The 14,587-nt window shown below is 49.1% G+C and overlaps 1 protein-coding gene across 8 annotated transcripts in view; it reads right to left on the minus strand.

Moving 5' to 3' along the window:
* NLRP12 (NLR family pyrin domain containing 12) overlaps positions 1 to 14,587 on the minus strand; it is a 33,530-nt gene that overhangs the window by 5,352 nt on the left and 13,591 nt on the right. For 6 of the 8 annotated variants that reach the window (XM_030298225.1, XM_030298224.1, XM_030298230.1 and 3 more), the window contains 4 exons: positions 11,691 to 11,861; positions 10,637 to 10,807; positions 8,080 to 8,250; positions 5,258 to 5,428 (listed from right to left, as the gene is read on the minus strand). In XM_030298225.1, coding sequence (XP_030154085.1) covers positions 5,258 to 5,428; positions 8,080 to 8,250; positions 10,637 to 10,807; positions 11,691 to 11,861 — 684 coding nt within the window. Of the gene's footprint in view, positions 1 to 5,257; positions 5,429 to 7,901; positions 7,942 to 8,079; positions 8,251 to 10,636; positions 10,808 to 11,690; positions 11,862 to 14,587 lie in introns of those variants that run through there. The other 2 variants (XM_030298231.1, XM_030298226.1) reach the window with 2 other exon arrangements.

Here is a 14,587-nt window from a genome sequence, read left to right on the forward strand (position 1 = left end):
GGGAAAGAGGAAGGAAGGAACACAGGGAGATGGTCCAGAGGAAGGATGATATTCAGTATGGGTTGGGTATCCATCCAATGAGTGTTTGTGTATCAGGTTCCTCCAGCTGCTGTAACAAGTTTCCACACCGGAGGCTCACAGGTAGACACTGACGGTCTCACGGCTCTAGAGGGAAGCCTGGCCCCGCCCCCCGCCCCTGGCAGCCGAGAACCTGGTCCAGCCTCTCCCCAGGCTTCTGGTGTTCACCAGCCATCTTTGGGGTACACCTGTCCTGCACAAACATCACCCCGTCTCTGCCTCCATGTTCACACCGCGTCTTCCTCCACATGTGTCTGTGTCCAAATTTCCCTTCTTCATGAGGACACCTAATTAGGGGCCCCTCCCTGCTCCAGCACTCATCTGAACTAATTTTATCTGCAAAGACCCTGGAATGGGGGGGGGCGGAGCTATATCCTTACCCAGTTTCTTTTTCTTTTTTAATTGATTTTTAATTTTTTTTTAATGTTTTAATTTTTTTGAGAGAGAGACAGAAACAGAGCACAAGCAAGGGAGGGGCAGAGAGAGAGGGAGACACAGAATGTGAAGCAGGCTCTGAGCCCCATGCAGGGCTCGAACCCACGAAACTCGACATCGTGACCTGAGTCAAAGTCGGACGCTCAACCGACTGAGCCCCCCACGTGCCCCAACGTGGGAATTTTTTTATACAGATGAGCCCATAGCAGTAAGTGGTTTATAAGGGTCTTTCTTTTTTTAAATTGTATTAATTTAGTTTAAGTAAATTAAAATATACATTTTCTTACACCCAACATGACGCTCAAACTCATGACCCTGAGATCAAAAGTCACATGCTCTTCTGACAGCCAGCCAGGTGCCCCAAGAGCAAGTAATTTAAGCATAACTTCGTCTGTTTCTCATGATAGCCACTGGGAGGAGAATGCTATTACCATCTGTTGTTAGGACACGTGGGGTGCCATGCACTGCTCAAGGTCACAGAGCTGGGGTTCACTTAGCCACTGTCCTTGCATACTGTTGCAATCAAAAGACTATTTGGGGGGACTTAAGAGAGTCAAAAATGCTATGTCAGAGGCACCTGCGTGGCTCAGTCAGTTAAGGGTCCGACTTCAGCTCAGATCGTGATCTCATGGTTTGTGAGTTCGAGGCCCGTGTTGGGCTCTGTGCTGACAGCTCAGAACCCGGAACCTGCTTCAGATTCTGTGTCTCCTCTCTCTGCCCCTCCCTCACTTGCACACTCTCTCTCTCTCTCTCTCCCTCCCTCTCTCTGTGCCCCTCCCCTCTCAAGCATGCATGCATTCTCTCTCTCAAAAATAAATCAATATTTTTAAAAAGTGCTATTTCACTGTATAGTATTTTTTTTTCCAGATTTTCAGACATTCCTGCCTGTCCTTAGATATGGCTCCCATAGGGCGAAAACCTGAACTCTCCTTTCCTTTGAGGGTGTCCGTGTTTCCCTCAGGCAACATGTAGATCTATAGACATATAAACATCTGGTTGACCTGCTGTGTGTGGACAAGGGAAAGAACCCAGCCTCAGCCAATAAGAGCCACATTGGGGTAAGTGGAGAAATGCCTTCTAAAACATTTTTTTATAGGGACACCTGGCCGGCTCAGTCAGAGGAGCATGCGACTCTTGATCTCGGGGTGGGGAGTTCGAGCCCCACATTGGGAAAAGACAGGAGTAAAAAATAAATAAACTAAAAAAAAAAACAACCTTTTTATGCATTCTAAAATGTAATGGCAGAATAAATGTGTATGAATAGCTGAAAATTTGCAAGAAGAAAACGCAAAAGGGGCGCCTGGGTGGCTCAGTCGTTTAAGCGTCCGACTCTTGGTTTAGGCTCAGGTCATGATCTCATGGTTTGTGGGTTCAAGCCCCACATGAGGCTCTGTGCTGACAGTGCAGAGCCTGCTTGGGATTCCGTCTCCCACCCCACCCCCACCCTTGCCCCTCCCCTGCTCAGTCTCTCTCTCTCAAAAATAAATAAGTAAACATAAAAAGAAAAAGAAAATGCTAAGGACAGGATTTCCTTACTTTATTAAATGGCTTTGCAAAAATTAAAGAAAAAAACTGAACCCCACCTCACCACACAGGTAAACACAAAGAAGAAACTGAGAACACCCTTGACATTGTACCGGCAAAAGATTTTCTTTTCTTTCTTCTTTTTTGTTTTAAGTTTATTTTTTTAGTAGTCTCTACACCCACCGTGGGGCTTGAACTCACCCCGAGATCCAGAACTGTAAGTACGTTCTTCTGAGCCAGCCAGGCACATGGCAAAGGAATTCTTGGACTCCTCACAAGGATATAAATCATAGAAATGCACACGGATCTGACCTCAAAACATACAGATTTGTGCCTGAGGAAAGCATCCACAGACAATTTGACAGGCTGAGGACCTACCGAGCAGACGTTTCCAAGATACGCACTCAACGGAAGATTAATATCTAAAGCGGGGAACATTCGCAGAGCAAGGCAAATATAGAACACGTACCAAAGACACAAATAAATTATGCAATTAGGAAATTCACAGAACAGGGAAACCAAAAAAGCCGATAAGCACACGAAGAGATACTCAACACTGAAATGCCGTTTAAGAACATTTTACACCCACCAGGGTGTTAAAGATAGAAAGTTGAATAACCATCAAGATACCAGCAAAGTAGCTTTTCCTAAATAGCGGTCGGAAGTGTAAACCTCATCTTTCTAGAGAGCTATTCAGATCAGGTGGAGATGTCAAATTCAGTCTGAGTGTGTGACTTGACTCCAGGTTGGGGGTGGGGGCTGGGGGGGGCATTCAGGAAAGGACACACAAGAATGAACATCACAGCAGAGCTGGGGACGGGAGCACGGCTCCGTACTATCCGGTGCGTGCAAATAACTGAACGCAGGTGAGCTCAAAGGGACGCCTTAGATATGTCTGCACCAAGCACATCCTCAGTTATAAAGATGAGTGGGGGAGGGGGAGAGGTTGGTGCGCTGTATCATTTACATAAAGACAGGAGTGCCTACAGAGGAGCTTTGGGGAGCGAAGGAAGGAGACTAAATTAAAACAGGGGCCTGTGGGGGGCGCCTGGGTGGCTCAGTTGGTTAAACATCTGACTTTGGCTCAGGTCAGGATCTCAAAGTTTGTGAGTTCAAGCCCCACATGGGCCTGTCAGCACAGAGCCCACTTAGGATCCTCTGTCCCCCTTCTCTCTCCTCTCCCACCCCATGCATTCTCTCTCAAAAATAAACATTTAAAAATTTAAAAAAATTATATATATATATTTAAAACACACACAGCGGTGTGTGTGGTTCCATAGTGATAGTGTGGACCGGATGCAGTAGAGAAAAGAATGAAGAAATGGGGCATTTGTCCAAATGTAACAAAAGCAATAGAAGCCAGGCTGTGCACAATGTCTTGAAAGAAAAAAAACAAAACAAAACTTCTAGCGTGAATGACATCAGATAATAGATGAGACTTTTGTAGGACAGACAGAGTCTCCTTTGGGACTATAGAGAAAAATGACTTTTTTTTGGAAATTGACAGCCTTCTGCATTTTCTTTTTGTTCCTCGGTTTATTCAGCCATTCCTTCTTTTTTTAAATTTTTTTTTTTCAACGTTTATTTATTTTTGGGACAGAGAGAGACAGAGCATGAACGGGGGAGGGGCAGAGAGAGAGGGAGACACAGAATCGGAAACAGGCTCCAGGCTCCGAGCCATCAGCCCAGAGCCCGACGCGGGGCTCGAACTCGCGGACCGCGAGATCGTGACCTGGCTGAAGTCGGACGCTTAACCGACTGCGCCACCCAGGCGCCCCAATGTTTATTTATTTTTAAGCGAGAAAGAGAGACAGAGCTTGGGCAGGGGAGGGGCAGAGAGAGAGGGAGACACAGAATCGGAAACAGGCTCCAGGCTCCGAGCCATCAGCCCAGAGCCCGACGCGGGGCTCGAACTCGCGGACCGCGAGATCGTGACCTGGCTGAAGTCGGACGCTTAACCGACTGCGCCACCCAGGCGCCCCAAATGTTAATTTTAAAAAATAGACTTTATTTTTATTTTTTTTAGTTTTTAAGGTTTATTCATTTTTCAGATACAGAGACCCAGCATGAGCGGGGGAGCGGCAGAGAGAGAGGAATCCGAAGCGGGCTCCAGGCTCTGAACCGTCAGCCCAGAGCCCGACGCGGGGCTCAAACTCACGGACCGCGAGATCGTGACCTGGCTGAAGTCGGACGCCTAACCGACTGCGCCACTCAGGCGCCCCTACCGAAGTCTTTTTTTTTTTTTTTTTTTTTTTTTTCAACGTTTATTTATTTTGGGACAGAGAGAGACAGAGCATGAACGGGGGAGGGGCAGAGAGAGAGGGAGACACAGAATCGGAAACAGGCTCCAGGCTCCGAGCCATCAGCCCAGAGCCCGACGCGGGGCTCGAACTCACGGACCGCGAGATCGTGACCTGGCTGAAGTCGGACGCTTAACCGACTGCGCCACCCAGGCGCCCCTCAGCCATTCCTTCTTGTAAAAATATATTAACTAGGGGCACCTGGATGGATCAGTCGGTTGGGCATCTGACTTTGGCTCAGGTCACGAGCTCATGGTTCACCTGTTTGAGCCCCGAGTCAGGTTCTGTGCTGACAGCGTGGAGCCTGGAACCTGCTTTGGATTCTGTGTATCCCTCTCTCTCTGCCCCTCCCCAACTAGCACCTGGTCTCTGTCCCAAAAATAAATAAAAGCTTTAAAAAAATAAAAAATATATTAACTTTACTAGAATTAATATTTAAACACTGACTCTTGATTTTGGCTCAGGTCATGATCTCATGGTTCATGAGATCAAGCCCTGCGTCGGGCTCTGTACTGACAACACAGCCTGCTTGAGATTCTCTCTCTGCCTCTCTCTGTCAGTCTCAAAATAAATGAACTTACAAAAATTTTTTTAAATAAATAAAATAAATTTAATTGAGCGTAAGCTCAAATTAAATCCCCAAACTGAGAACCCAGACCTTATTTAGGGGTTAAGGAAGGAATCCATGGGGATGAAGCATTTGTTTGGAGTCCTAACAGATAAAACAGATGTTATCCAGGAAACAGGAGGAATAGCAAAGTAGGAGGGCATCCCAGGAAGAAAGGACTGTGTGTGCAAAGGTCCTGTGGCAGAAAAATCTTTGAGGCAGATGTAGCTAGAGGTTAGGAGAAGAGGGAGTGACCCCAGTGAGCCCAGATAGAAGAGCAGACTCAGACGATGGTGAGGAACACAGGACTCACCGGAGGGTCTGGAGTCTACACTGGGGATGCCTGAGGCCCTCACACAGCAGCAGCACCCCGGGGTCCCCCAGGTCATTCAGGCTTAGGTCCAGCTCCCTCAGGCTGCAGTTCACACTGAGGATGGACGTAAGGTCCTCACAGGCAGCAGCAGTAAGGTCGCAAATCTTCAACCTGTAGGAAATCCAATCCAACACGTATTATGAGTGTTTTCTATACAATGCTAATTTTATCTCCCCTACCCCCAATCTTAAAAGTAATGCATTTTCTTTTTTTAACATATTTTTTTTAATGTTTTATTTCATTTTATTTTTGAGAGAGACAGAGCGTGAGCAGGGGAGGGCAGAGAGAAAGACACAGAATCAGAAGCAGGCTCCAGACACTGAGCGTGTCAGCACAGAGCCCGATGCGGGGCTCGAACTCATGAACTGTGGGATCATGACCTGAGCCGAAGTCGGACGCTTAGCCAACTGAGCCACCCAGGCGCCCCAAAAGTAATGCGTTTTCAAAGGAACAATTCATTGTTTAAAAATGGGCAAAGGGGCGCCTGGGTGGCGCAGTCGGTTAAGCGTCCGACTTCAGCCAGGTCACGATCTCGCGGTCCGTGAGTTCGAGCCCCGCGTCAGGCTCTGGGCTGATGGCTCAGAGCCTGGAGCCTGTTTCCGATTCTGTGTCTCCCTCTCTCTCTGCCCCTCCCCCGTTCATGCTCTGTCTCTCTCTGTCCCAAAAATAAATAAACGTTGAAAAAAAAAAAAATGGGCAAAAGTGTGAGTAGACATTTCTTTGCAGAAAAGAAACAAACGGTCCAAAATCACATGAAAAGATGCTCAGCATCGCTAATCATTAGGAAAACGCGAATCAAAACCACCAGGACGTACCACATCACATCCATTAGGACAGCTATTGTAAAAAATAATAATAACGTTTTTTACGAATTTCAAAAGGCCCCTGAACACCACGAATGTTGGCAAGGGTGTGAAGGAATTAACTTTATGCACCGTTGGTAGGAAGGAATAATGGTGAAGTGAGTGTGGGAAACAATACAGCAGCTCCACAAAAAATTAAACACAACCCTATGCTCCATCCATTCCGCTTCTGGTTACATAGCCCAAAGAATTGAAAGTAAGCGCTCAAAATAATATTTGTGGCTCAATGTTTACAGCATTTTTCAAAATAGCCAAAAGGCAGAAGCACTCCAAGTGTCCACCAAGGGATGAACTGAATGGATTCAACTGTGGTATATCCACGTAATGTGATGTTATTCCGCCTTAAGAAGGAAGGAACTTTTAACGCAGCGATGTGAATGAAAGTTGAAAAGATACTAAGTAAAAGAAGCCAGTCACACACACACACACAGGGCACACAAATATTTTGTGATTCTAGTTACATCAGGTACCTACAGTGGTCAGATACCATAAAGACAGAAAGTAGAATGGAGGTTATCAGGGGCCGGGGCAGGCAGATGGGGAGGCGGTGTTTAATGGACAGTCTCAGTTTTGCAAGATGAAAAAGTTCAGGCGATGGATGGTGGTGATGCTTTGCGCAACAGTGTGAATAGCTTAATAGTCTTTAAGTGAATAGTGAATAGTGAAAAGTGAATAGTGAATAGTCTTCATAGCTTAAGACCATGAAGCTGTATGCTTCAGAATGGCAAAATAGAACGCATGCCTGGCTGGGTCAGCCGGTAGAACACACGGCTCTTGATCTCTGGGTCGTGAGTTTGAGCCTCACGTTGAGTGTGGAGATTACTTTTTATTTATTTATTTTGAGAGGGGGCGGGGCAGTGAGAGGGGGAGAGAGAATCAAGCAGGCTCTGCGGGGTCAGCACAGAGCCCGACGTGGGGCTCGAACCCACGAACCGTGAGATCGTGACCTGAGCTGAAATCAAGAGTCGGACGTTCAAGCGACTGAGCCATCCGGGCGCCCTGAAATTACCTAAAAAATGATAAGATGGTAAATTTTATGATACGTGTATTTTATTTTCTTTTTTCAGTGTGACGCATTTTCTTGGCTAAACTAATCCAGAAAATACGGAACAGCATTTCTGTGCTCATCGTGTGTGATTCCTCAACCTGTCTTTGATGCTCCGCCATAAATTAGCAGTAATGTGTTTGGGATGCACCTGAACTGATAGAAGTACAGAGCAGGAAAACACTATTGCCCCAAAACCAATCCTCAAAGGTGTCCTCCGTTGACATTTAGCACAGCGTCTTCCTATATATTGAAAGAGAAGACACAGACGGAGTCCTGGATTTACCACGTGGGACCCCGGACCCAGCTGTGCCTGAAACCAGTATTTCCCTCTGGACTTCTCGGTGACAGAAACCAACAAACTCACTCTCGTCTCCAGCCACACTGAGATGAGGTGTCTGTCCGGACAACCACAGGGATTTTTGTGGATGCCTTTATTGTAGGGAGCTCTGTGGCATTTGACACTGAGGTGAGTATTGCCTTGATGCTTATTTATTTATGATTTATTGTGGTAAAATATATGTGACACGGGGCGCCTGGGTGGCTCAGTCGGTTAAGCATCCGACTTCGGCCCAGGTCATGATCCCACAGTTCAGGAGTTCGAGCCCTGCATCGGGCTCTGTGCTGACAGCTCGGAGCCTGGAGCCTGCTTCGGATTCTGTGTCTCCCTCTCTCTCTGCCCCTCCCCTGCTCATTCATGCTCTGTCTCTGTCTCTCTGTCAAAAAAAAAAAAAAAAAAAAAAAAAAATATATATATATATATATATATATATATATATATATATATGTATGTATAAGTGACATCAAATTTACCATCCTAACCTTTTCTTTTTTTGGCCCCGTGAAGAACTCACCACAGGATCTGCAGTCTACACACTGGATACCTCAAGCCTTGGCATAACAGCCTCAGACCCAAATCCTCCAGCGAATTCCCCGCCAGGTCCAACTCCACTAGATGCTGATTGGTGCTGAGCACAGAGGCGATCTCCTGGCAAGCGCCGGCCTCCAGCTCACACTTCCTCAACCTCGGGAGGGAAGAGACGTTGAAGAGGCTGCCATCTTGCTTTCCTGGCTCCTCCCCTGGCCCGTCCAGTCACCCAACACGAACCTACACACGTCACCACGGCTCAGAGATGAACAAGAGGCCATCGTCTCCAGCAGGAGTATCCTGTCTAACGAGGCAAAGGGCTAAGCAATTACACTCCAGGGAAGGCAGTGCCACGGAGGCAGGAGTGAGCCACAGCTCACGGCAGGATCTCCAGAGCTCAAGGTCTGGGTGGGTCTGTCTCTGCCACTCACTAGCTCTGCACCCTCAGGCAAAGTGTCTGCAAGTCTGTTTCCTGTTTCACGTGGTGCCTTAGGTTCACTGCCTGTAATATAAGGATGGTGGTTGCACCTGCTTCCTAAGTTTCTCAGGAGGAGCACAAAATTTGCTAAGGGGACAGGATGCAGAACCACGCCTGGCATACAATAGGTGCTGGGACGGTGAGCTACTGTCTATTAGAACCATCGTGGTAGCTCAGTGGGTTAAGCGTCCGACTCTTGGTTTCAGCTCAGGTCATGATCTCAAGGGTCCGTGAGTTCGAGCCTCAAGTCGGGCTCTGTGCTGACAGTGTGGAGCCTGCTTGGGATTCTCTCTGCCTGTCTCTCTTTCTCCTCTCTCTCTCTCAAAATAAATAAATAAACATTAAAAATACAATACAATACAATACAATAAAATAAAATAGGGGCGCCTGGGTGGCTCAGTCGGTTGAGTGGCCGACTTCGGCTCAGGTCGCGATCTCACAGCTCGTGAGTTCGAGCCCCACGTCGGGCTCTGCGCTGACTGCTCAGAGCCCGGAGCCTGTTTCAGATTCTGTGTCTCCCTCTCTCTCTGACCCTCCCCCGTTCATGCTGTGTCTCTCTCTGTCTCAAAAATAAATAAATGTTAAAAATAAAAAATTTAAAAAAAATTTAATAAAAAAAAAGAGAAAAAATAAAATAAAATAAAATAAAATAAAATAAAACCTAACTCATGTTTGGCAACCTGTGCACAGTTAGGGAAGACTCTCTGGGGGGTTGGGATGGTTCTCAAAGGCTAAGTAGGAGTTCCCTCAGAGGAATGAGATGGGACGTGGTAAGAGATCATAGAAAATATATATACTGATCTCTGCCCCTGTTCCCAGCACAGAGCTCCTGAATCCCTGTAATTCCTAAGTGGTAAGAACACCAGGATTGCGTCTTGGGATGGGTGGGCTCCCGGATTGGCCTGGGCACCAGAGAGGCCAAGCCCTGATGAGAAGCTTAGAACGTTCAGCCCTGCCCCCCCCTCCTCCAGAAGGGAGGGGCTGGAAATGGAGTAATGATCCATTCACCACAGGAGGAAGGCTCCCTAAAACCCCAATAGCGGGGCACCTGGGTGGCTTAGTTGGTGAAGCAAACAGACTTCAGCTCAGGTCATGATCTCACAGTTCGTGGGTTCGAGTCCCGCTTCGGATGAGCCCCACTTCTCCCTCTCTCTCTCTCTCCCTGCCCCTCACTCACTTGTGCTCTCTCTCTGTCTGTCTCGCAAAAAACAAACAAGCAAAAACAAACGATAGCACATGGTTGGGAGATTCCAGGCTGGTGAACACGTCCACCCCATCCTCACCGGGAGGGCGGTGCACCCAGCCCCGTGAGGACAGAAACTCCTGCTCTCGGGACCCTCCCAGACCTCCTCCCATGCACCTCTCCCCCTGGCTTTCAACTGTATCCTGTATCATACAGGATCAATAGTTATCATCAACCTAATAAACTGAGAAACCTAAGTGTTTCTCGGGAGTTCTATGAGCCACTCTGGGAAATTAATCAAACCTGGGGCAGGGGTTGGGATAGAAGCCAGGTGACAACTTGGATTTGTAACTGGCGTCTGAGGCTGGGGTGGAGACGTGGCAGGGGGGTGGTGGGGGAGCAGTCTCGTGGGGGGGAGCCCTCACCTGTGGAGCCTGACAGCACCTCCGGGCAGACGGAGGCAGAGTGATTTATATAGGACACCCCACTGGTGTTGCATAGTTGCTTGCTGTGGGAAATCCCACACATTGGTGACCAGAAATATCAGAAGCAGTGTCCTCTGTGGGAGTGGGGCAGACCCCCAGGGGACGCTAGGTGGCTTGTCCACAACCGTGGCCTTGCGGCGAGAAGGGACGGCACGGCTAAATGTCACGAACTCACAGGAGCTCGGCGTGAAGACCCCTCGGGGTGTCGCTGACCAGTAAGGTGTGGGGTCTGCGAGGGTGAGTGGCCTGGGCACTCCCCACAGTGGACGTGAGATGGGTGGGGTACAAGGAGGCCAGGGAGGGGTTCCCTAAAGCTCAAAGGGTCCGGGGCAGGAGTCTACGGTCTCCGGGCAGCCCTACGGCACAGACCAAGGACCGGTCCGGGGTGCAGACTCACTGAATCGCCTGCAGCCTGCATCTGGGATGCCGGAGCCCCTGACACAGCATCTTCACACCCGGCAGCCCGAGCCCATTGCCGCTCAGGTCCATCCTTCTTAGATTCTGATTGGCCATCAGGGCGGCCGCGAGGTCCCGGCAGGCAGAGGGAGCCACACAGCATCTCTTGAGCCTGGGCACGAGGGAGGGGACAAGAACCAGGTCACTTCCTGTGGTCAGAGGGTGGGTTCTGCCCCTCGTCCTTTCTCTCCCTCCTTCTTTTGGTCTAGACCTGTTTCCCCCTTCCTTTATTTTTTATTTTTTTATTTTTATTTTTTAACATTTATTTATTTTTGAGACAGAGAGAGACAGAGCATGAACGGGGGAGGGGCAGAGAGAGAGGGAGACACAGAACCGGAAACAGGCTCCAGGCTCTGAGCCATCAGCCCAGAGCCCGACGCGGGGCTCGAACTCACAGACCGTGAGATCGTGACCTGAGCTGAAGTCGGACGCTTAACCGACTGAGCCACCCAGGCGCCCCCCCCCCCCTTTTAAAGTAAAAGAAATAGGGGCACCTGGGTGTGACTCAGCCCGTTAAGGGGCTGACTGTTGGTTTCGGCTCAGGTCATGACCTTCCAGTTTGAAAATTCAAGCCCCGCATCGGACTCTGAGCCGACAGTGCAGAGCCTGCTTGGGATTCTCTTTCTCTCTCTCTCTCTCTCTCTCTCTCGCTCTCGCTCTCGCTCTCTCTCTCCCCCCATTCATGATCTCTCCTCTTTCAAAATAAATAAATAAACTTAAGGGGGGAAAAAAAAAGGGGAAACTGGACACAGACTCGCACATGTGAGGACACGGGGAGAAGACAGCCGTGTGCAAGCCAAGGAGCGGGGCCTCGGAGGAGACCGACCGTGCCCACACCTGGGCCTGGGACTTCTGTCCTCCAGATCCCCTAGGCTGTGGGGCTTTGCTAGGGCAGCGGAAGCAAACACCACCACATACTCTTTCTGACTGAGCCCCGTGAAGACGGGGTGTATGTGGGGGGCCCATCAGAAGCCCGCAGACCCGCCTGGACTCACCTCAGGCTCTGAAGTTTGCAGCTGGGGTGTCTGAGCCCTTCACACAGCAGCCTCACGCCCCGGCTGCCCAGGGCGTTGTGGTCCAAGAGCAGCTCCCGCAGATGTGGATTCGTGCTCAGAGCCGCAGCGAGCTGCTTGCTGTAGGCATCTGGCAACACGTTCGTCTCGGGTCTGCGTGAAGGAAAGACAGGACAGAGCGGAGCTGGGCCAGACTCCGAGCAATGATTATGTCACGCTCGTGTGTCCCTTTCACGATTTACAAAGTGTCATCTTTCTGTTTTACGTTAAAAAAAAAATTTTTTTTAGTGTTTATTTATTTTTTTAAATGTTTATTTATATTTGAGAGAAAGAGACAGAGGGCAAGTGGGGGAAGGACAGAGAGAGAGAGAGGGAGACAGAATCTGAAGCAGGCTCCAGGCTCTGAACTGTCAGCACAGAGCCCGACGCGGGGCTTGAACTCAATGAGCCATGGGATCTGACCTGAGCCGAAGTTGGACGCTCAACTGACTGACCCACCCAGGCACCCCTCTTTATGTTTTACTTTTTTTTTTTTTCAACGTTTATTTATTTTTGGGACAGAGAGAGAGACAGAGCATGAACGGGGGAGGGGCAGAGAGAGAGGGAGACACAGAATCGGAAACAGGCTCCAGGCTCTGAGCCATCAGCCCAGAGCCTGACGCGGCGCTCGAACTCACGGACCGCGAGATCGTGACCTGGCTGAAGTCGGACGCTTAACTGACTGCGCCACCCAGGCGCCCCTATGTTTTACTTTTTAAAGGTACGCTCTGTGCCCAACGTGGCTTTTGAACTTCCAACCCTGAGATCATTAGTCTCACCCCCTTCGACTGAGTCAGCCAGGCGCCCCCTACATTTGCATTTAAAATATTCCGCTCTAGGGGCACCTGGGTGGCTCAGCAGGCTACGTGTCTTCAGCTCAGGTCATGATCTCACAGTCTGCGAGTTCCAGCCCCACGTTGGGGTCTGTGCCGACAGCTCAGAGCCTGGAGCCTGTTTCAGGTTCTGGGTCTCCCTCTCTCTCTGCCCCTCCCCCGTCATGCTTTGTCCTTCTCTCTCTCAAAAATAAATAAACATTAAAAAAAATGTTTTTTAATTTTCCACTATAGGGGCCCCTGGGTGGTTCAGTCGGTTGAGCGGCCAACTTTGGCTCAGGTCATGATCTCATGGTTCATGAGTTCAAGCCCCGCATCAGGCTCTGGGCTGAGAGCACAGAGCCTGCTTGGGATTCTCTGTCCCTTCCCCACTCACACTCTCTCTCTCTCAAAAATAAACAAAAACATAAAAAAAAAAAAAAAAAGAATGGCCTGACTCACATGATACAGGGTAAAACATGCAGCCAGTAAGGTCTCCTGATTTACTTCTGGCTGTATAGTCTGTCTTAAAACCTATGCTTAGGGGCGCCTGGGTGGCCCAGTCGGTTAAGTGTCCGACTTCGGCTCAGGTCACGATCTCACAGCTCGTGAGTTCGAGCCCCGCGTCGGGCTCTGCGCTGACGGCTCAGAGCCTGGAGCCAGCTTTGGATTCTGGGTCTCCCTCTCTCTCTGCCCCTCCCCCGCTCATGCTCTGTCTCTCTCTGTCTCTCAAAAATAAATAAATGTTAAACAAAAATTTTTTTTAAAACCTATGTTTATAATATATTTATAATTATTACATATAAGGTTATACTCATATGCAATTATATATATTTATATATTTTATGTAAATATATATAAATACATATATAATGTAAATATATAATATAAATAAATATATAAAATTGTGTGACCCCCCAAACCCTAGAGGCCTTAACTATGACAGAGTTATATGTACCGGTGGGTTTAACAAATCATTGCACACAGAGTGTCCACACTGTTACGAAAACATCACGGTGTAAAAGTGACATCAGCACCTGTTGATTTCTGACCCTGTACGCAACCAACCCACTGTTGAGCCTTTACACGAACCCAAAAAGGCAGGCATTGAAATCCCATTTTCCGCATAGAAAGACTGAGGCTTGACAAGCAGAAGGGACTTGCGCAAAGCCGCACAGCTAGGGAGCAGTGGAGCTGGGATTCTAAGCCACGTGCGCGTGACTCCAGACCCCGGGCTATTGGCCACCATGACCTTCTTGCGTCCCGGAGCACAATAACGTAAAGTCCTGGGCACATGGCCCCACAGAAAAGCATTTAGTGTGCATTTATGGCATCTAGGTCAGTGCGGAAGCTGGTTAGCAGAACTGTGATTCCACATGGGATGAAGATTCGTGAAGAGCCAGGCAGCACGGTCACCGGAAGTAAGCCTCCAGTCAGAGTGAGATGTCAGCACATCGACCCTGTTATCTGTATCCCCTGGTCCTAGACACCTCTCCTTCCTGGATTGTCACACGGCTTAAGTCAGAAGCAGACGTCTGTCAAGCCGACTGGGAGACCCTGTGAGCCGACCCCCACCCACTTACACGTGATTCATGCACAGCTCAAGACCCCTGCCCCCCTGCCTCGAGGAGGGGTGGGAGGTACGTCTGAGTCCCATTGGTGACGAGCTGGATGGGGTTCCCTTTGTCGGCTGCCTCCCTTCCTTGTCTTCTCGACTTACTGGGACCACCTCCCAAAGAAAGTCCTCTAGGGGACCAGAATATGCCACCCCCAAATACGCCACTTTGGCATAAGGATTATTTTGAGTTTGAGGCAAACGAGATGCAGAAAGAAATCCCATTCCGACCACTTGTGAAAGTGACGACTCCCATAGGGCCCCTCTCCTGGGGAAGTTTTATGGCCACGAAGGTGGAAAAACCTCGAGCTGAACGAGTCTGAGAAGGGTCCCTGATGCCCTGCCCCACCACCATCTGGCTCTTCTCTGAGAGCAGATCAGTCTCCGGTGTGAAGAATCTCCTCCCTCCACCA

This window comes from Lynx canadensis, chromosome E2 (assembly GCF_007474595.2).
Source record: "Lynx canadensis isolate LIC74 chromosome E2, mLynCan4.pri.v2, whole genome shotgun sequence".
NCBI classification, from domain to species: domain Eukaryota; kingdom Metazoa; phylum Chordata; class Mammalia; order Carnivora; family Felidae; genus Lynx; species Lynx canadensis.